Below are 23628 nucleotides of genomic sequence, written 5' to 3'. Positions count from 1 at the left end.
GAGAAAACAACACGAGAGTGAAGAGAGAAACCAGACGATTGAGGCCTGACTTACAGATGGACGCAGATTGCTGTCTTTCCTTTTGAATCAAAAAGTCCCAAATGTAAAAATGACACAAAGAGGATTTCCCCCCTGAGCCGCACAGGAAGGAGAAACTGGTGCTAAAATGTAACATTATGACCTTCAATCACTCTCTCTCTCGCTCTCTCTCTCTTTCTCTCTTTCTCTTTTTCTCTCTCCACACACGCATTCACACACCCCTGATTCCCCCTTTTTCACTCCATAAGCAGTTGCTGCAAATGACATTCATAACTGCTGCTCATTTTTCCCCCATTACTGATCATGTGCAGCTGTTCAGTGGAAATGCCTGGACAGTTTTTCCCGATAGGAGGCTGAAACCGAAACGAGCCGAGACATAGATGCATGATGGGGGGAAAAGTGTGTGCGTGTGTGGTCCACAGAGTCTTCTGCTCAGGCCTATTTAGCGACCACTCCTCGTGAAAAAGGTCGTGATCCGTGTGTTCAGCTTCTCGTTTGTCTCAACGTCACACGTCCACTCTTATACTGAGTATGAAAGTGCAAAGTATGAAAATACATTTCAGGAAATACAGTATCTCTGCAGAATAATTTACTTTTGTCATTAAACAATGCTGAAATAAAAACATCTCTTGGTTTTTGGGGATTTTCTAATGTAAACAGTAGCTAATGGAAGATGTTAAATCAAATTATTTTATCATCATACAAACAATATTAACCTAAAGAGTTTGAATTGTCTAAGATATTTTTTACTTGTGTCATTTTCTTATCTTGTCTTTGTTCATTTCTTTTTTTTGTTTTCCTGTAATAATTTTGGTAAATTAGTATTTATTTGCAACTGAAGGCACAGTCGGCTCTGCAGCAGATTTACCTCTGAAACTCGACCACAGTTGTGTGATGAACTTAATGTTTTTCTTTCAGGTTCTATGTGCATCAGAATTACCCGATCAAGGCTGCGGAGGTTGAGGACATAAATGTCAGATAAAAGACACAAAGCGACCACGGAGAGACGATAAAGGTGGAGGATGAACGTAAAGACACACCATTACCACTGTGAGGTTGCGGTGTTAATAGTCCTTGTGCGTCTCTCTCACTGTTGGTGTCCTATTTATGAGGAGCAGGGGGGCTTTAACCCATTTGGGTCCTGCTGCCCATTTGCTCATTTTCTCATAATCTGTTCATTATGAGGAAATGGGGCCCATAATGGTGGGCCGCGGCCACTGCAGCCTCCCAGAAAAGACATTGTTTTCACTAATCGCCATGAAACTGTGGCAAAAAAAAAAAAAAAAAATGCCATGAAACTGCGGCAAAAAAAAAAGAAAATCCTCCAAACTGTATCTGCTGACTGTAAGACCACGTTTCACTGAGACCGGTGTTGTGTTCATGACTATTTTGTTTATCTTCTGGTGCGGCACAGGCAGAATTAACTCCCTGAAAGTGTTTACTTGTTCTTCCAGCAGCCTTTGCATCAATACGTGGGCACTGGAGAGGAGAAGAGAGAAAACACCAGAGAAGAAAACACTGCTGTGTTAGTGTAAAACTAATTAATTTGCCAAGTGGTCCGGCTTATCAGATGGAGAGAAGGTACACTACACACTTCTTTTCCCCACTCATTTATTTGCTCTGATGCAAGAAATTCTTTCACCTCAATCTCCCTCACATTTATAAAAACAAAATTTGACACAAAACTATGCATTATATTTTAACTGGTGCTGATCTTCAGCCTTAGATGAGGACAGAAGCTAATTCAACACCACAACTGCAATATATTCATTATTGTTGGACTGTATCTGCAGTGACTGCATCTTTGATGAAAGAAATAAACGGGATGTATTTGAAAAAGTCAGTGGTTCTCAAACTATGGTACTGTAATGGTACGAGGGGAAAATTCATATTCTCACATTTTCAATTGAATAAATCTGAAACATACCATGCACAATTATACAACAACATAAACATCTCTCCCATGTGGTGGAAGCTAACAGGGAAGGCCTATGCTGCTATATTCTTCTTGGTCATCATGCTGGTACTCACCATGAGAGCTCAATGTTTCAATGTGGTACAGAGTATAAAAAGTTTGAGAACCACTGTCTTAGAGAACTTGGTGTTTCATGGTCACATCCCCATCTCCCAACAAATTCTTGGAATTCAGTTTCCTCCTCTAGGGTTGGGCTGATGCCACCATGTCTTAGTGTGAAGCTAAAGAAGTGTGTTTTGTACACGGCAGTTTGCTTTCTTTAACGCTGTATGAAAAAAACATGAGGCGTGGATTCTGCAGCCTCACGGGGATTTTCTTTCCCCTGCACTTCCCTGACAAACAGCACAGAGCCTCCCGTGAGAAAAGTCTGCAGAGACCGACGACACGTTTCCCAAAGTTTACCTTAAACGATCCAGCGGTGTTATCAGGCTCTGCCGCTTGTTGTGGCTCTTTGACTGTGTGTGCAATGACTTGGGCATATGCCAGCGATCAACTGACAGTAACAGCCAGCTGTTGAGATAACATCAAACTGCATATAGTCAGGTGGTTGGTTTCTAGGAAAATAAAAGGAGAAGTTTAAAAGCACATTTTAATAGAGACGTTCTCGCTGCGTTAGTTACAAAAGATGTTTAATGGAAGTAGATTTCAGTTTTCATCTTGGCAATTGTATTTTTCACACTTCATCATCTTTTAGAGCAATGGTTCCCAAGGTGAGGGGCGAGTCCCCTCTGCGCCCATAGGACACAAAGCTATTAAAGGGGGATGCAGTGAGGCAAATTAATTTCACTTTCAACATTTTCTTTTTAGGAACCATCATCTGGGAAATTGGACTGTAATTTCATTCCCTGAATATTAATATTAGAGTGTTTTAAATAAACTTTGGTGGAGATCTGAACCGTGAATTAGTTGGGCCGCAGTAAACTTTGTCCTGCCTATAAAAAATCAGTTGGGCCCAAAAAAATTTAACTTTAATTTAGCAAAAGCGGTTTAAGTAAGTCAGATTAGAGGAATCTTACCTTGGAAGAATTTAATTCTAGCAGTACTGAATATTTGCTCAACAACAGAGAGATTAGTTAATATTACAAAATTAGCCTAAAGCAAAACATTGGTAAAATAAAATTGCTAAAGGTTACCACAGAAGCAGTAGCTTTGAGTTTTGTTCTAATTGGCGCCTGAATCTTCTCTTCTTCGTGGTAAAATAAAATTGCTAAAGGTTAGCACAGAAGGAGTAATATTTAGCTTTGAGTGACGTTTTGTTTTAATTGGCGCCTGAATCTTCTCTTCTTCCTGTGTGTCTGTTCAAAACCACTCAGTTTATTAGGCCTGATGTTTAATGCAAAGTATGACTGGGATGATAATAATGGCTTTCAAAAGGAAAATGAGTTGGAAATTACCTTAACCTTTACCCCGGGGACCAAATCTGTTATAAGCAATTCTTTACTGTACATGTGATTATTCTGCTATCCAGAGACCCTGGTGCCTCTGATGTGGGGCCCGCCTGCGTGCAATTACAACCCATTAGCTCCTGATTGATCACTTCTCCAAGGGCTTAATGCATTTCTACAGCACCAAACAGGATAAATGCAAAATGACAATGAATACAATAATGAATAAAACAGCACTCATCACGGGCAAATGTCCAAACCAAAAATATCTAAATAACCAACCATGTGAAAGACAGTGTCAAAAAATAATGTCACCCTGACAACAGCTGCTAAAGCTCCGCTGGTGTAAAGCTGACAAGTAGCCGGAGTAGCAGATAAAAAACAAGTAGCTCAAAGTTAGACACCATTGATTAGAGCAGAAATGATAAATAAGATGTGTTGGTTTGACACTGAAGACAAAATAGATTTATAAGACGTCAACTTTGACCTCTGTCTTTGAGGTGCTGCACAGCTGCACATGTCAATCATTTGAATTGTGTGGAGAATCACAGCCGTAAATCTCTGTGTCCTGTCTCTCTGTCTTGTCTCGTGTCTGTCTCTGCATGTGTCTCTCTCTGGTGCCTCTTTTTTTTTAATTATAGCTCCTCTTTTTCCCTCCTTCTCCACCATAATTCTCCTGTTTCCTCAGCCTCTGACTGAGTGACAGCGTGAGGCCCGGCTCCTCTCCTGTTGTGAGGCCTGCACTGAATGCTGGGTTATTGCCTCCTAATTTTCAATTACAGGCTCGGCTTCCACACCTGGCGCAGGCCGGGCTGGGAATGAGCTCAGCCCATTAGGATGGACCTCCGGCTGGGCTGTTTATAGGGGGGGCAGGGTTCCTCCCCCTGGAGGTGTTAATGGACCTTCCTGGGATACAGTCGCAGCCAGAATACTGCATTCACTCTTAGTCCTTAACATTCTATACATCTATATGTAAACTGGTCACGTATTCATGCCTGTATTTTGTCATGTTCTAGTGTTGAATTTCTAAGAAAACAAAAGTCTAGTCAGCATGCATGGATGCTTAGGCAGGATGAAGACAACAAGGGGTAAAAGTCTAGTCACTAGTTCTGGTTTAAACAATGTATATATCTGTAGAAAATGAATGAATGAATAGTTTTTCTGATTATTCTACTGACAGAATGGCCAATTTAGGTCAATGTAGAGTGAGAAATTATTCTAATCCTAAAAACTTTAGTATCTGAAAAAAAAAAACATTCATCCACAGCGAGAACATTCATAATCCATACAAAAAAAATCATATGGGATTGAACCTGTGATCATCTTGCTGTAAGGCAAGACTACTAGCCACCCTATCTGCGTGGCCCTACACCATATTGTTGTTCTATAAAAATCCTCCCCATTGTAAAAAAAATGTTGCTGTTTTTCTGGACATCGGATGTCATCGCCTCACAGCTACTGATGTCTTTGTGTGCGACGGCGGCGGCGACTCAGAGGTCACTGCTCTCAGAGTGAAGGACACCTGTATCCTCTGCTCTCTTCTCTGCATGAACACGCACCAAAATAGATGTCTTTTCACCCTTGAATGCAAATAAATGGACTCAGCCTCTTAACATTTTAATAGTTGTTCTGGAGCCGCTCTCATCCCGCTGCTCTATTCAACTGTTAGCAGCGTTCAGGTGAAAAGTCGGCTCATGGCGGCGCTTAGGGGAGAAGATTGAAATGAAAATGAGTCCTTTCTGAGCACGGCTGCAGGCGAAGGGTGATGGGGTGAAGATATACGCTACAACGTGGTGTGTATTTTGCAGCGTGTGCCGTGCTGAATGATTCTGAGATAACAGATGTTATGATGGGATGGTTGGAGTGTTGTGAGCTGAATTAACTCAGCAATTGGTTGGAATTGTGAAGGCACTGAATACACACACACACACACACACACACACAGACAGTGACAGGTATGTTTGCTTGTGAAAACAAACATATAGTTGTACATCCAGTTCCTTCAGACCTTGATTTTACATATTCTGAAATAGAATACGAATGACTCAGAACCTGTTTGAAATAATATTATGAGAAACTCATTTTCAGCTTATCTCTTAATCAGGGGTGGCCACAGCTGTTCATCGTTCCCTCCACACCGTCCAAACCCAGTGTTCCTGCTGGTGAAAAGCAGCCACAAACGATGTTACTGCCACCACCGTACTGACACAGTAAGTCTTACAACACACTCTAGTTCTGCGGCTCATCCCTCATCAACACAAATGAGGAACGTAGATCATTTTGTCTGTGCACTTTCTGCTGTGAACCACTCACATTCTTTAATGTTTTTAAAGATCATCTCTGAGATCATCCTTTAAGATAATATTATAAGTGTCATACATTGTATTATGCAACAAAAGGAAATCTGACCACGACAGCTGAACTCTATTAGGATGAGCTGAAAGGGTCTTTGTGATAGCAGCTGTTTGGCTTAAACCTATAGCTAATTACTAAATTCAGAACCAAGACCTGTCTCTCAAATTAGATTGTGATTTAGTTTTAGTTGGAATTCTACATGGTTTTTATCTCCTTAGTTTGGTTGTTTGACATAATAATTTGTATTTTGACAGGGGTGTAAACATATAAAACACGTAAACATATATGCCATATATTTCCCATATTCAAGGCTGGTGAAACAAAACATACATCAATGCTCTTATCATAGAAAAGTAAATAATGAAATCATCAGTCGTGTTATTTGATCTCAGCTGAATTACTGTTGTCCAGTTGCTGGTGTAACTGCAGTGTTGCCATGATGTGTCCACACACACTCTCTGGCTGCATTAATGTTGTCCCCCAGCGTTCTTCTCCGGGGCTTTGGGACGTGTGCACTGACGCAAGCTGCAGCGTCTCAGGGGCAGAACTGCAGGTAAATAAAGTGCTGATTGTGTGCTGAGGGAGGAGGTCACGTGAACAAATGGAAAAGTCCGGCAGCGCAAATAATCGTCCGTGTCTCTGTGTCTTAGTCCCAGGATAATCTCTGGAACCGGTTTTAAATAAGGAGACAGAGATCTGCGTTCTGTATTGACTTCAATTCTTCATCAACATCATTTATTTATGAGTATTCCCCATTGGTTATGTTCATAGCCCTGCCTGGCAACCATTATATAAGTGACCATAACAACATAACACAATAATGTACTTGAAATGTTACACTGATCAGTATCAGGAACATAAATTGTGTTAATGTACTTTAAATTTTACACTGATCAGTATCAGGAACATAAACTTACCAAAAAAGAGATTACAAAATGAATTCAAATTCACAGTGACACAAAAATGAAAAATACATAATAAACATGTGATTAAACCTTTAAAAAAATCCTAAACTTCCCCATGTACAAGATGGGAGTTTTTTAAATAGAAAACTGCATTAAATTGAATTGAAATGTTTAACAAATCAGTCCTTGTATGGAGACGTTAGAAAACACATCCTGAAAAGCCTTGAATTAAGGAAATACAAACACAAACACACGAGCCACACGTCACGCCACTTACTGAGACAATAGCTGCAGCGATCCACCCGTCAGTGTGTGTGTGTGTGTGTGTGTATCCACGTTTACACGTTGGCGGCTCACCTCCTCAAATTCTTCATTTCGTATCATTGTCACCTCAGATGACAAGCACTTGTAACATCACAAGGCCGATCCTCCATTATCCCTCTTTACCATTATATCTGCACTAAGCAGCAGCAGCAGCAGCTCCCCTCGGGGCAACAAGGAGAGGTTTGGTGCAATTCAATCCTAATCAGACACTGTTTGCCTGGGTGGGTTTTTTTTGGACCGGCTGTGGTATATTCTCCCAGGCTGTAAAAGGCACGGTGCCTCAGGCACAGCTGACACTGACAGGGCCCCTATGAGGAACCTCGTGGCCGCTCCATTAAGAGGAGCTCCTAATCTAGGATTATTTCCCCAGACCCACAGCCGACTGGATTAGAGGGTAGTCGGCAGAAAAGGGCACAGTCAGCACTTTTTTTTTCTGAGCAGCTCAGTGGATTAGAGCTGTGCAGACGTGGGACTGCCTGTCAGGAACGGCACAGCTCGCTGGTCACCTCGCAGCTACACAGCAGCACCATACATGGAGATGGAAAGAGGGCGGGGGGTGGGGTGGGGGTGGGGGAGTGGCTGAGTGAATACACGTGCACTACCAACGGTTGGAGTTTCCAGTGTGGTCAAATATGGTGGTGGTGGGGGATAAATGTTCTAGCTGTGGAGAGTGGACACTGGTGGACGGTTTTAGACTGAATTCAGCCACGAAGGCATTTTAAATCAACGGAAATGGATTTTGTATAATTACTCCAAACAACTCACCGCTATGTTGTTAAACATTCTGGGTTTTTTTATCTTCTTACTTCCGTTTTCTAGTTAGGTGAAGTAAATGCTCAGGAAATGACTCAGTACCTGTGTAATTTTCTAGAACAATTTCAGTAAATCAGTATGACACAAGGTATTCATGTGAATAATCTTTCTATTTCAGACCATTTTTTTAGCTCTAGTTTGAAAACGATGTCCACATTGTTTAGGTTTAACTTGACAAAGTGTGTGTTGGACAACAGTGCTGTCCCTGGATGAGCCAGAAAAATAACTTTGACGTTTGTCCTCAGTCATTCTTGTTTCCTTTTAGAGGCTGTTTTTGCCCAATCAGAACCACTCATGGATGTGTGCTGTTGTGTCAATAGATATACAACATTTTAAATAAATACTCACAGGGTGAGAAGCGACTCAGTCTTACATTTTATCGTAGTCGTCCATGTACAGCCGAGCATGTGACAAATAAACTCTTTAACGAGAAAAACAACTTCTGTTCTGTTTATATATACCCTCTAATAAATAATTTCTCTAGAGACGCACTGGAGTGAAGTCAGTTTGGCACAGCATCCTCACACACACACACACTGACCTGATTCTTTGACTTTGCACACACAAACACAGAAAGAATTTTAAAACTTCCTTCCTTTCAGGAAGTGACCTGTTTTTTTTAACCACAGGACAAACCAATCAGGTGTGTTAAAGCAGTCATACTCTGAACCAAAGAACTGTAGTTCAACTGAAGTTTATATCTGTGATATACAGTACATGTTGTATGAGAACGTGGTGAAGTGAATGATACTTAAAAGAAAGTCTCAGGAATCACTTGAACTTTGTTTTTTTTTCACTTCTCCCAAACTTAATTTAAATTTAACAAAATTAAATTAACAGAGGTAAAATATAATATAATAATTTAAAAAATCTATATTTACTACTAGTTGTAAATGTGCTGTGTTAGAATAAACTGATAGAAGCTTTTTAAATCATGCCAGTGTATTCACAGTGTTGTTCATCATATATGCATTTACCATAGAAATACTTTTATGTATTTGTGACCCTTGACATTCTCCACATTACTGTTCATTTGTGCAGTAACATCCGTGTCTCACTGACCTTCCTGCAGACGATTCACAGCTTGAATTCAGTCTCAACTCTCCTTCCCTCATTAGAGAGATTATCTACATTATAGTCACAGCAGGGCCCTGCGTTTGTACTGTATATGATACTCTGTGTGTGTGTGTGTGTGTGTGTGTGTGAGAGAGAGAGCTGTGGGAGCTCCCTGGCAGACACGGACTGCCTTTGCATATTTGTTTCCTGTGGTTAGTGTGTAGTGCACGGCTGCAGCAGCACAGCAGTGTCAGAAACCTCAGCTAGTTTTTACGGCCAGTGATCAGCCACTGTACTGTATTGATTGTGAGAGTAAGGTCTCAATGAGCCAACCTTGGGCGGATCGATCAGGGTCTTCTGCTGCCGCGGCCTCCACCGCTGCTGCTGCTGCTGCTGCTCAGACTTTGCACGACCGTGTTGATGGAATGTTCATGACGGAGTGAATTGTTTGCTTTTCCATGACAAAGGTTGGAGGATGTCTCACCCAGATTGGGGTCATAAGTTACAATATTTCAAACTCTTTCTTTTATCCATTTTCAAACTCAGTTATTTTTAGCACGCTTTTGTGCACGACTGCATGCAGTAACGCGGGCGACCACCATACATCCCCCTCCCACTCACCCCTACTCTCCTCAATCCAATCCACATCCTCTCTAGTTAATGCAGAAAAGGAGGCCATATTGAAACTGCCAGGTGCCTAATTTGGTCTTTGTTGCTCATAATTGAAAGCACTCACCCCTTCATCTCCCCCCCCCCCCCCCCCCCGCCCCGCCAGAAGGATGGACAACAGCCTTATATAAGGCAGTAGGCTGGTCTGAACGTGACGCCTCAGTCGTAGCAGCGTGCTGGCAGATGATACGGTAAAGCCCAGGTCTCAGATCCATCTGAAGGAGCTGGCTCTCCCAGCTGTCTGGTCCAGGACACGCTGGTGTGTGTGTACGTGTGTGTACATGCAAGTATGTGCTTATGTCCGCAGAAGGGGGGGATGGTGCATGTAAGTGTGTGTTTTCAGTGGTGGGGGCAGCCGTGTGTGTGTGTGTGTTATTGACTCCTAAATGACTTCTCTGCAGGGGACTTTGGTGGAATTCAGTGTGTGTGGCTGCAGAACATAGATGATGAATAGAAGTGTGTGTGGGGGGGGGTTGCATGTGTGTGTGTGTGTGTGTGTGTGTGTGATGCTGAGTCAGGTGCTTGATTTACAGTGTTAACATTGCAGTGCAGGTGGCCGCACACACACACACACTCTCTCTCTCTCCATGTGTACCATATTTCTCCTTCCTCCTTCTTGGTTCCCTTGTCTCACATTCTTGGACGTGTGTTCCTCCTTTTTTTTCTTCCTCCCTCGTTGCGTCGCTCTTTATTGCTCTCCTCTGCTCTCTGATTCTCTCTCCTCCTCTCCATCACTATCCCTCCTCGTCTCCCTGCATCTCTGTGGTTGCCCCTCCCCCAACCAGACAGCAGGGCTGGATCTGGATATATATGTGTGTGTGTGTGTGTGAGTATTTCGGCTGGGGGTGGCAGTAGGGAGGGATGTTCTTTGGGGAAATGGAGGACGGCGTGCAGTCTGCTCATCTTGGAAAACCGTCAGTGTTTCATCATCATCATCAACTCTTCCTAATTTCGTCAACTATGAATTTATTTTGCTTTTTCTTCAGGTTTAAAGTCAGTAAATTTTGACTGCATTTGAGGGAAAGAATAACAAACCAGACTGTGATGATACAGTGTAGATGATACTATTGGACGACCCAGGTGTTAATCACATGTGGTGTCCACTCATCAGCACTGGTTTAATGCCGTCATCTACTTTCTCTCCTTTTCCGTGGATGATGTTGTTTGTGTGACAGACATGATGTTCCAAATGTTCAGCCTTAAACATAACTTTAGTGTTTACTGTCTGAAGACCCACGAGCCTTTGTCTGAGTGTATCTCTTTCTGACAGTATTTTTGTTTTAGTGGAAATATTCTTAAGAAAAAGGTGTAGTTTGTTAGTTGTTGGTAATAATTTACACCCAAATGTCTTTACTGAGGCTTGTGAATGACTTTGCCTAGTCTTTATTCAAAGTCTATGATAAAAATAAAAAACATAAAAAATTAAATAATTCTTCTCCCTCTGTACTTTGAATGTGGCTTCTACATCTGTCTTCACAAAAAATCTTTCTTCTCTACCTGTCACAGCCGCCTCCCTCTTTATTCTCCTCCTACGTCTTGTTCTGCTCTCTCTCTTTCTCCCTCTCTCTCTCTCTCTCTCTCTCTATCTATCTCTATCTCTGATGAGCCAGGATTTTTTTTTTATCTTCCTCCTCAGTTTCTTCTGCCCTCTCAGCATGTGCCGCTCAGTCCCACAGTGCGGGGTTTCTCTTGTCACTACACACACACCTCACAGCTTATCCTCTCTCTACCAGCAGCCTTTAAAGTGCAGCCCTCCATTTATCAGTGCTCTCTTTTTTTTATCTTCCCATTTTCCTTTTATAGAAGTGCTGCGAGCTTCTTTCAATTATCCACCTCTCACTGGTCGCTTGGAGACAGCTTCTCTGTGCAAATATTTGCGTTTCATGAATATGCCATCATTAAAGCACCCTGCATAGGTGTGGGCGCAGCACTGATGAAATGTTAATTGCAGCGCAGCAAGGCCCTCTCGTGCATTCCTCCCCTTGCAGGAATCTGGCAGGAGCTCAGACAGGGAACAGACGTCTGGTTCAGGGCAGGCTCAGGCAGAAAAAAAAAAAGTGCACGAGAGACAGAGTGAGAGAGAGAGAAGAGAAGAGAAAACAACATGTGAATAACAATCATTATAATGTTATAAACCTGTTTTTGCAATATTTAAAGATTGCTCTGTTGAAATCCTCCAGCCTTCAGCTCTAATTTTAACCACAGAAGGGTTGGAAAATGTAAGGGCTTGCACAACGTAACCTCTTAAGGTTAATCAAACATGACTTATTGAAGAAATCCTTGAACATTATCTCCACAGTTCCAGAGAGTTCAACCCTTGACTCTTCCCTCTGCTCCAGATTCAACCTCTTCCTTGTTGTTTTACCTGCTTTTAATTTCCTCCTTTAACTTTAACCCCTGGGAGTAAAGCAGCTTAATAAAACATGTGTTATGTATAAAATGCATTATTACTGTTACTCTCTTAGGCCTGAAAACAAAATGTGCCTGTGAACGGGGGCCGGGAGGGAGGGGGGGAGGGGTGTAGTGGTCAGTCGTAGTCCAAATAACTGAGGAACAAGAGGCCAGCGTGAAAAGAAGGATTAAAGTCCATGTCAGCCTCAGAGTTTGATTCTGTCGCCAGATCGCCTTAATATGACGAACAAGCTGCGGCTTTGTTTTGGGTGAGGAATGCAGCCGGACAAGCTCATTTAAGGCGACATTCAGCAGGGCTCCACCATGAGGGAGGTCAATGACACTGCGATATGAAATTAAATTCCAATTAGGCTTAGAGGAAAACAAATGATGAAGCAAAAACGATTGTAACATTGTGTGAGATTGACATTTAGGCCAATACTGTGAACATTTTCACCTCATCGGTTCTGATGGTTACTATAAAAAGCCAGTGAAGTGTTTCTGGTCTACTGCCAGGCTTGACCTGCAGCATTTGCTTAATCTGTCAATTATTAATGCACTTGAACCACAGCAACATTTATGTATTGTAAACCTTGATTTATACTGACACCAGGTCACGCCCGCTTCTTTCATTCATTTATTAATTGATTTTTCTTCTTTACCTTTCAGGAATGCTGTAGAGGCCCAGAGTCAGTCGTCAGGTGAGAACAGGCCACACCTTAGACAAAACAAAACCGCACTGACTCACTCAGTCACACTTATCAATTTACAGTGAAGAACTGTAATAACCTAAAAAGGAAACCTAAATGCAGACATGGAAAATTTGCAGACTACACACAGGAGAACTACGAGTGTTTCTGTCCAACTAGGAAGTCTCCTTCAAAGGTTCCTCTCTGTCGCTTGATTGTTTATCCTCCTCCTGGAAATCACTTTGGATTAAAGCATCTCCTAATGTCCACTGAGACTCAAACCAATGATCTTTTTGCTGTAAGGCAGGGAACACTAACCACTCCTCCACCAGGTGGTCCATTTCCTTGGGTTGTGTTTTGAAGTTGTCGAGTTCTCTGTCCTGAGCAGTTGACAAGATGAACATTTCGGTATAGTTACAGATGTTGCAGGAACTTTGGGTTGTACGAGTCGAAACAACAGGTATTGGTCAATGACACGTTGACGTCCCCTGTCTGAGAAACACAGTTTATTGAAGATGTGTTTAATGTTAGGTTGTGATCGTCTGTTTATTTACATGAACAGACGTGCGGGAGATGAAACAGTTCTGGTACTGGTACTGGTACTGGTACTGGTACTGGTATGTATGTGAAAGCTCTGGTGTTGTGTCTCTGAGGTCACAGAGTGAGAATCCCTGTGAAACTGCTGATCCAGACAGGGTGCAGTCACAGGGCTCACACATGACGTGACTGGAGTTAGTCACAGTGGGCCAGTGTGACTGCTGCCACAGCTCAGTGAGACGCTGCTTTGGTGTGTCACGGCCCATCACAGCAGCTCCGTATCGTCTGTGTCTCAAGCTCTTCTCACTACGTGAGTTTGTTTACACACTCTGAGGAGAGATGGAGCTGCCGAACATGCTCGCTCCTCCATATTTTTACACTGAGATCATCTGACATGTGAACGTTTGTTTGTTTGGATGGGGACGGGGGGGGGAGGGACGTCTTTTGCCACTCACTCCATCAGTGCTCTCTGTCTGGCAGTCTTTTCTAACAGTCCCATCCAGACTCAGATGTGAAGCTGGCACTCGCCGGTTCACGTGGGCAGAGTGATGGTTTCCCTCCTTCCTCTGTTATAACTCTTTGCTGTGACACTTAAACATCATCCTCTTCCTCACCTCTGTTTTGTTTCCTTTCCACAGGTGAATTCTCCTGCATGCTCTGCTCCTTTGTCTTTCGTCTATCACTGCCCCCCCTCCTCCTCCTCCTCTAACCCTCCAGCCCCCCCCCCCCCCCCCCCTGCCTCACTGCCTGCTGCTTTCCCAGAGATGTCAACCTGTTATCGGCAGCCTCTATGAATAGCACGGGGTTGGAGCTGCAGCGACCCACTCACCTCCCCAAACATAGCTCATGTCTAATGCAATGCTACTGAATCCTTGGCAGAACTGTTTCCACTGATACTCCCCTCTGATTCTAGAACAAAGACATTAGCATAAATGTATTATTTAAAGTGCAATCCTTAATGTGGTGCTAAAACAAACTTTTCAGTTCATTAGCAGCAAACCCTTCTTTTCAGTGTCTGACTGTGTGCGTCTCAGGCGACGTGCATCATCTTACTAGATAGAAAATAATAATAAAAAAAACCTGTCATGAATTTGCCAATAAATATTATATAACACACTTATTTGAATTCTGCACGTCGCTCCGGCGGATATAAAATGTGCATTTATTACAGTAATGGCAGCTCAGCACTCAAGAGCTGCACAAACACAGATGCAGAGAAGCGATAATCATCCGCCATCCTTCTTCCTACGTTGCTTCTGGAAATTTGGTTATGATGCTCATTTTCCAAACGCTATTTACAAAGCAGCAGCAGCATCAGCAGCAGCAGCAGCAGCAGCATCAGCAGCATCAGCAGCAGCAGCAGCCGCAGTAATAGCCGCCGCCCCACCTCCTCCCAGCAGCGTTGTCGTTGTCGTCCGTCTCATCTTCTCAGTGTTTCTTCCCTGTGCCACAGCTCCAATAATACACCAGGGACAAGCAGCTTAGCAGTGACAGCCCCAAATCCCTCTTTCCACAGCCACTGATTTCTGGATTAGGGGGGGGGGGTTTCACACCTCTGAATTGTATTGCGTTACGGGGCTCACGCATCTTTTCATGCATCTCTTCCTTTACACTCTGCATTTCCTTATTTACACAGATTTAGAGCGAATGTGGATGGAGCAGTCGGGGCTCAAACACGGATGTGTTTTTTAAAGAAGAGAGAAGGTAGAGAATAATGGTGATTATTGTGGTAAACCTCCTTTATGGCAGGATTAGGAGCTTTAGGAGCAGAATGAATGAACAGCATATTTTAGTTCCTAAAAAGCATGTGTCTGGAGAGCAGAGTAGCTTTTTTTTTCATTCATTTTGCTTTAATTTGAAGAACCAGCTCATATCTGTTCTCCTGTTGCCTTGACAGATTTCGATGCTTTCAAAAGGTTGGAAATATTTTCTGTGTGATAAATCGCCCTGCTTCATTCCCTCTGTCCTCCTCCACTCCCCGGCCACTCCTTTTTCCCTTCTCGCTCACTCCTGACACACTACAGAAACCTCCTCGTGTCCTTTCCCCTCTAAATTCAATCACTGAACGTTGTTTTTAACTTTTTCGCGTTCCGCATTCCTTCACACAGTACTGTCCTGCCGGAAAAATCCTGCTCGGTGATTATTCATTCATATTCCATTCACACACACACACACACATAACCAGTTTCTATTGATCAGCGAGACTAACATGTTAGACTGTTAGATGTTTTTTCTAAAGGTTGCGACAGAAGTCATTTCAAAAGTGTTAGCCTGTCACATTCCATACAGTCAGATGCAGTGTAGCATTAAAGATTAGATAAGTCACAGCTTAGAGACGACAAACAACTGAAGAGGTTAGACTTTAAGTGGCTAAAAACCAGCCCATGCACAAAAAATTAGTCCAATCAGAATCCACATGGGTCGGTCAAAGGGTTTGTGACTTATTTAATGGCCAAATAATAAATAATAAACCTGTAAAATGTAGTTTACACTTTGGAAATACCTACTGTACAGTGATGTTCTCACTAAGTGTAATTCATCCAATGGACTCTAGGGGACCTAATTTTCATCCCTATAACTGGTCAGAAACACATGACTCTAAAAGCAGAGTTTTGTCTCCACAGCATGCTGAAAACCACTACAGTCACACACACACACACACACACACACACACACATACTGGTAGGGAGGGGCAATAAATGAATCCAGGAGCAGCCTCTACTCTTTTATTGCCTGTGCAGCGAGGTTTATTATTTCTTGTTGCAGGGAGTTGTTGAACTGATTTATTGATACGTTCCCAAATGTCTAAACGCCATTGATTTTTTCTTTTGAGTGATCAATGGGGGGATATTTGTGTTTTTATTTGCTGTGTGGCGAAGAATATTGTGTGTGGAGTTTGTGGTGGACCGTGGTGATTTACAACAGGTTTTTTTTTTTTTTACTTTACATTTACTGGGAAAATGAACTTTCAAAGAGCAATTAATTAGAATAAGGAGAAGAAGAACATTTGAGGCCATTCAACGCTCGTGTCCCCGTGTGATGCAGCTGCAGTAATGAGGGCCTTTTGGTGCAGAGTCATAATTATGGCAAACACACAGTTTTGTCAGCAGACACAGTCGTTTTTGCGCCAAAGAGAGAACAAATCAAAGGCGTTAATGTATCTGGAGCAGACACGTGTGTGTAATGCATGTACACAGTCTCTCTCTCACACACACACACACACACACACACACACACAGACAAATACAACCTTCCAGTCGGCAGTGGGTGTTAATTGTGTGGGGCCTCGGGGCAAAAGTAACATTGCACCAAAGACAGAGAGACAGAGCGAGAGAGAGAGAGAGAGAGTGAATGTGAACAAACTCTGTCTTTGGGCGACCTGTGTTTTTCTATCACGACCAACAAACACCATCATGTAACTCTTGTAAAAAAAAAAAAAAGTTAAATAAATAAATAAATAACAGGAGCTCCTTCATTAGGCAGAGAGAGAGAGAGAGAGAGAGAGAGAGAGATTACAACAGACGCCTTTACTTAAGACCAGAAGCAGTTGATGTATTTTCTTTAAGTGTTGTATTTACAGTCCCCCCGGTGAGACGGTCCCACAGACAGTGTTTTCATGAGTGTGTGACTGTTAATTGCTAATTAGGCTGGTGTTGCAACAGACCCCTGTGTGAGGGTGACGCCACTGTCGCTGTACACACCGTAATTACAATGAAAGGTGTCACAGGAGCGTGTCAACATCTGCCTCGTGTGTGCCGCTAAGACGGAGGAGAAAAAGGGAAGGAGCTGTGGAAGGAGCTGTGGAAGGAGCAGTGGCTCCTGTGACGGAGCGTGTGGTTCTACCTGTGTGGATCTGTCAACAGGCAAATGTACTGTGTGTTAATGTGCACTGAGGTAGAACTGTGGTTATATTTGAGTCAGAACAGAACTGAAAGTGTTGGGAGTCGTCTTGACAGAATGATTCTTGGTTTCTATGGAGTTTGCATGCATCCTCCCCCCCCCCCCCTCCACCCCCCCTCCACACCCCCCACCTCGAGTTTCCTCTCACAGTCCAAATACTAGCTGTCGGGTTAATTAGACACTTCAAATGCCCATTGGTTTGACTGTGAGTGTGACTGGCTGGTTGTCCTCATCCATCCCAGGATGCCATGGATTGGCTCTACCTCCCGTCTCTGCAACCCTGAAAGGAATTAAGATTTAAAAGAGATTTTAGATTTTAGATAGTCATGGTTTCCTCTCGTGGAGCCTGGTTTTCAGGTTTCTTTAAAGGACGTCCTGTTTTCTTCATAGTTTCTCACCTGATTCACTGATAAGGCGGCATCATCACTTCACCAGGCTGTCCTTAACAGAGTTCAGTCAGGTGGTGGTTGTAGAAGTGCAGTTGTTCTTGGTCTTTACACTAATTTTAAATATAGTTTAATCATTAGCATGGTCAGCTAACAAATCGTTTTGCTCTTTTCCATTTGTTCACCGGCTAACATTTGTCTGAGTTTGGATGTAAAAATAAAAGAAAATATATTCAAGAGGGAAAATATGGACATAGAGTCAATATGGTATTACAATTATATTACCTAGACAACGCAGCTGCAGCCCCCGCCCCTCCACTTTATTATCCTTATTTGATGTCTGCATTAATGCATGTCTGTCCGTGCATTTGAGGTTTTGGGGGGGGCTGCGGCCGGCTGACGTGCTCCGGTCTGTGGGTGCAGCTATTCTGAAAACACATGTTGGTCTAATGGATGTGATATGGCTGTAAATTACAGTGGGTGAAGAGCAGGAGCATCGGTGCCACTCACATGGAAATGAGCACTACTTGAGTGCCTTTTGCTATTGTATTTAAAGCTTAAGCCGTGTGTGTGTGTGTGTGCGTGGGTGGGTGTGGTGTGCCTGTGTGTGTGCGTGTGCTTGACGTTCACTGCTGCACCCTGATGAGTGGACCTATCGGGCTGCGTCTTTCATATTTCTCTTCGTCTACTTCCTTTTTCTTTCACACCTTTCACGCTGTGCATCATGATCCGGAGCAGACTGCATCTCCTCGCTGCTCTGTGATTAATTTCATGCTTCATTTGAACACGTTGTCTCATTATACAGACAACTGATTATGCTAAAATAGCTCTGGCAGAGTGTAGCTTCAAATTTAAACTGCAATTTGTCTACATCTCTCTACCCCCCCCCCCACTCTCTGTCTTCATCATTAACAGTTACATATGACGTGGGGACTTTCTGCAGAAAGCAGTTCCTGTACATGTCAGTGACGAACCGTGCAGCACGAGTGATACTGATGTGTCGGTGTGTGTGTGTTGAAACTGTTATTGGTGTGCGTGTGTGTGTGTGTGTGTGTGTGTGGTGGTAACATGCAGCCACATTTTAACCTGTGCCTCTGCCTCATTAGGCCTGCCTCCGTTGCCATGGTTGTCTATTAGAGCAAGAGAGATTAAAGACTGATTTACATGTGAAAGACAAGAGTGGTGAGAGAGGGAGAGAGAGAGGTAGAAAGAGAGAGAGAGATAGAGAAAAGAAAGGGGAGTAGAATGGAGAGAGAGAGGTGGAAGGGGAGAGAGAGAGAGAGAGAGAGAGCACTCTCCCTCTCTCACTCGAGTGTATTCTGGACCACAGGGTCAGTAAGGCCACGGGCAAATGTTTGCTTTAACCATTTATGTGTATCTCTGTGTGTGTGTGTGTGTGTGTGTGTGTGTGTTTGCCCAGGGATTTTTTTGGGCCCTTGTGTATTGAGTGCATTTTGACTAATTTTGAGGGCAGTTTTATCAAATGTTGTGACTCACTGTGGAATAACAGTTTCCTAGGCAACATGAAGCTTATTGGCTAACATTTCTTCTAATTCTTTGCTATATTTTAAGTCATACTCATTTCTGGCAAAAATCTTTAGCTGTCATTTTGTATCTAAATTTCCATTTTGGGTCAGTTAATGACTTTAACGTATAAAACTCCTGGCTATTTTTAGCTGTTTTCTCGTGGCATGTATGGATTTAAGATGATTAATCTGATTTCACAAAAAACATTTTTTTGAGGCATTAGTTTCAGCCTCTACTCATTTCTTGAATGTTTAAATTAGCTCTCGATTTTGCTGTTTTTAGCTCTGGCGTTATGCTAAGTGTTTAGCTGCATTTATCATTGATGTATTCTGATTTTCATCTTTTTCTGAACAACTTTGTTGTCTTTCATATTTTTAATTATAATTTTAGAATCAGCTTTAAGTTTCAAGGCCAGCACATCACTTATCAATAAATCAATCTGTTGTCCCACAACAAGTTTCAGTTTCATACACAGAACAGAAAGACAGTTATAAGCAACAAAGACGTGGGAGTTTTTTTTTAGTCACTGTTAAGCACTGAAATTCCCAGTTGAGGGAAATTTCATGTGCATTTCAGTTGTTGCAGTTGACCCTGAACTCCGACTGAGTTCTGACCCTGCTTTAAGGTGAACTGAGACAAACAACACACTTGTTTATGACTCCATGTTGTGTCAGTGGCTTGTGGTTTCAAACACAAACCTGGACTTGTTATACGTACGTTCGAACAATATTTCCTGTCTACCGCTACGGTTAAATGTGAGAAAAAGAACAAGTGGAAACTTTAAACAAGAAGTACATTTAACTTTTACTGAGTGTATATGTGCGAATGTCTGATCACATAAATCTCCTGGTTTGTTCTGGGTGTGAGTCACAGCCTCCCCACCCGGAGGCCTTCGCTATTTGGTGGAGCTGAACTGTGCAGCATAATCCAAGCGCCATAAATTTTTATGAAGCCTATAATGTTCCTTTTTGACATGGTCGCTGGGCGTTACTTCACTCATAGAGTGTGTTTTTAGAACTGGGATCACAGTAAGTGCTGGCGCGGTTCCAGCGACAAAGGGCTCTCTGCTCCTCTGCATGTTCACGTAAATAAACAGCAACAGCTCCAGGTTTGGAGCAGAGCACCAGCAGACAGGTGTGGAATCACTTCATGCAGTGGTGAAAATAATGAGGTTTGATGTCAGCTTTATCTAATTATGACCCTGTCTCCCCTTGTTAGGGGTTTTAGGACCAGTGTTTTCTTATAGGGACAGAAATCTGGTCCTAATCAGAGACAGAGTTGTTGTGTCTGACGCTTGAATCCAGGGTTTATGTGCTGGTTATGAAAGTGCAGTTCTTCCTTCTTTTCTCTTCCTTTCCTTTATCCTGTATTGTCGCATTGGACAAAGTTCAAAGTCTCACAGTATCCCACCTGTACAATGATTCATTGGGCCGAGAGACACTTGCTAAAATGACATAAGTGTAAGTTAAAACTGTTCTGAGTCAGGTTAATAAATTAATTTTAAAAACAGGGTGTCTTGTTTCAAAAACTCAAACATGTTACCACACGTCTCCCAGGCGTCTCCGACAAGTTTAACAACTTTTATTGCCATATCTTTGTCGAGCCTTTGGCTCTGTTTTTTCAACCTTTGATCAGGTCAACCCTCGACAATGAACAATTGTAAAGTCAGAGGAAAAAAAAGCTTTTTTTTTTCAAAACAGAATTGAATGGAACATTTGTTAAAATTTTTTGAAGCTTTGCAACAGGTGTTGATCCATCTCCATATGTTTTCATTGTTTTATTTTTTTTATTACTATTATTTTTGAAAAATAAATAAATTCTTTCTACAAAGAACATATTTTCTGTAGAAATCTACATTTAGGATATTTAAACAAATATTTATTCTCACACGTAGAGATCATTTTATTTTGTCTTAGAATCCTTCGACCTGTTCTTGTGTACCATCACTGAGGGAAATAACCATGACCGTGGGGGCACGGTGGAAATTTCATGCTATCACTTCCTTGTTGAAATGGCTTCAGTGTTTCCACCTTGTTGGTCACCAGATCAAACTCCCTCAGTGAATCCATTATTTCTCAGTTCAAGCCTGACATCCAGAACAGCCTCACCACAGATAGACTTTTTTTTTTCATCTCCATATCCTGAGCTCTTCCAGGCGGTGAAGGTCTCTCCTAACGCAGAGCCTGCTGGCTAAATTTAAGATCCCTAATAAGCCAAGTCTGTGGGCTACACGGAGCAACAGACAGCAGGGCGAGAATCTTCTCTATGAATATTAATGTGTGGTTCGGGGGAGGTTGAGGTGCAAGGAGGGTTTGGGATCCAAAGCCTCTTCCAAATCCTTCACAGATAAACTGAGAGGGGAAGAGAGATGATTACACGCATGGTTTTTCACAGGGCTCTTCCCAAATCTCATTTTCTGTAGTGCATTTTAATGGGATCCTCACACACATATACACACACATACACAAACCTCCGCCAACTAAGTCTCCGGATGCTGCCGTTAAGAGAGAGCGCTGATAAATTCACTGTGGCCGTGAATTTTTAATGGTGTGCAGTGAGAGCGACTCACAACCTGGTCTGGTCAGGGGGTTTTGTTTTTTGTTTTTTTTAACTCCAGCCAAGACTGGGCCTTGTCGACCTTTTGTCTTCATAACGTGCCATATGTATCACTGTCATTTAAATTCAGCCTCAGACAATAGGTAGCTGTGAGAGATGGATGAGACGAGGCGCAGAAACAGGAATCAAAGTCTTTCACCGCTGCAGATGATGGAAGAGGTCAGCACCTACAGGCCCCGAGGGAAAAAGATTTAGACGCATGTGTGACATGGAAACCTGGAGGAAAATTAGTTCAAATGAAAGGTAGTGGTCACTGGAGAGATTGGGTTTTTTTCTTTCTAAATTTATTTCCAGGATTTGTGATTTGCAAGCCTTAAAAGGGCAGGGGGGAAAAATGCTGGGATGTAACCCAACACTCTCGGAATTCATTTCATCTTCCATGATTTCCAGTTTGGGAATTTGACACTCTTCCATTGATCCGAGTTCCCTCTTCCTCTCGGTCCGTCTCCTGTTTATTGCTGATGGTCATCAGGGTGACCTGAGCACACACGGGGGACTGTTTAATTACACACTGTTTCTCCACGTGTCCGTCAATAATCTGACTGATGCAATCATTCACGTGGCCTCTTCAATCAATACCCCCGCGGCCAAACTCTGCCTGATGAGGCTCCGCTGTTACGGCACAGTACTCTGCTAATTTTACTATCTGTAGCATCGGTCCGATGATCATGTGACACATTCGGACTTCACAAAGTAACTGAGCACGTGCTGCTGAAAGGCGATTAGCGAGCATTAGCAGGTGTGGAACCTGGAAAATTCTTATATATCATTATTCATATATATGTGTGTATATGTATATAAATATATATATATGAATAATGGTACATATGTATTATATATAGCTCATATATGTATATACTGTATATATACATACTAAGTATATATATATATTAATATATATAAACAAATAAAAACAAATGCCAGTATTTGTGCCCATTTTCCAAAATTATATAAATATATAAAAATTAGGCTCCTCCAGTTCCTGTCAAAAAAAACTAAGTGTTAATAAGTGACCATGTGTCGTCAGTATCGTAGGCCTCACACACACACACACACACACACACTCGTCTGTTTCTGTCACCATCTTTATCACTCTGCCCCTTCATCTGTCACCACATCTGATGCAGGAACAGTGGCCGTGTTGCATCATCATGACCCTCAGAGCTGGTCTCTTTTTTGTTGCATCCTCTTAACTCCCGTGTGTGTGTGTGTGTGTGTGTGTGTGTGTGTGTGTGAATCGACGGTTCACATCCAGATTCTGAAACCGATTCTGAAACGCTGATACCCAGAAAACAGGAAAAAAACACTCTGTCTGTGTCGATATGTGTGATAACTCTGACTCACAGGGGAGATTGAGGTGTGTGTGTGTGTGTGTGTCTGTGAGAGGGAGAGAGGGAGAGAGAGAGAGCATCCGTTCTGCTGGAGGGCTCACTCTGAAGCTCAGAGGTGTTAGATTGATATCACACAGCACTGTGTATGTGTGTGTGTGTGTGTGTGTGTGTGTGTGTGCGATCTGTTCAATATTTCACTTCTGACTTGGTCTCACTCAGCCAGGTCTGTGCTTCTAGGGCTGTGTATTGATGAGCGTTCGTGACAGAACCCTAACTAGAATCTTAATCGAGCTCATCCGTGGGTTGGTCTGGACTTGGATCAGGTCTGAGCTGTAATGAGTTAAAATAAACTGATAGAACAAGCAATATATATATATATATAGATAGATAGATATTATTATTACCATTCTTTTAATGAATCACCACAGTGAGTTCTACACCTGTGACTTGACACAGACCTAAACATTGTAGGAAATCAGATTTTACTTGTTTTTTTTTTCTTCATTTACATGAATTGCATGAGGGAACTGTGAGAATGTCATCATTTTTTGTTGATAATGTGGATTTTACTTTAATCCTTTAAGTTGTTTCTTCTTCTGTGATTTGGCCTTGGACTCAGACTCTGACAGATCTGGTCTTCGTTGACAGGGATCCAGACTAGAATTCTCAGGATTCAAACCTCAGCGCTACCAGAGACAGAAACCAGAAACCGTGAAGTCACAGGCCTGGC

At 42.5% G+C, this 23628-nt stretch overlaps 1 protein-coding gene across 3 annotated transcripts in view; it reads left to right on the top strand.

The window, feature by feature from the left end:
- Positions 1 to 23628, top strand: part of tbc1d16 (TBC1 domain family, member 16) — a 44415-nt gene extending 20787 nt beyond the window's left edge. Inside the window, exons 13-17 of one of the 3 annotated variants that reach the window (XR_003052516.1) lie at positions 958 to 1089; positions 1497 to 1620; positions 5504 to 5609; positions 12582 to 12613; positions 23547 to 23628. Coding sequence is in view for 1 of the 3 variants with exons in the window: in XM_017040530.2 (XP_016896019.1) it covers positions 958 to 1002 (45 nt within the window). In the remaining 2 variants the exon portion in view is untranslated. Of the gene's footprint in view, positions 1 to 957; positions 1321 to 1493; positions 1621 to 5503; positions 5610 to 12581; positions 12614 to 23546 lie in introns of those variants that run through there. The other 2 variants (XR_003052515.1, XM_017040530.2) reach the window with 2 other exon arrangements.

Source organism: Cynoglossus semilaevis, chromosome 17, assembly GCF_000523025.1.
Source record: "Cynoglossus semilaevis isolate Cse_v1.0 chromosome 17, Cse_v1.0, whole genome shotgun sequence".
NCBI lineage: Eukaryota > Metazoa > Chordata > Actinopteri > Pleuronectiformes > Cynoglossidae > Cynoglossus > Cynoglossus semilaevis.
The sequence above is the reverse complement of the archived record's forward strand: the minus strand, read 5'-3'. Positions and strand labels throughout refer to the sequence as shown.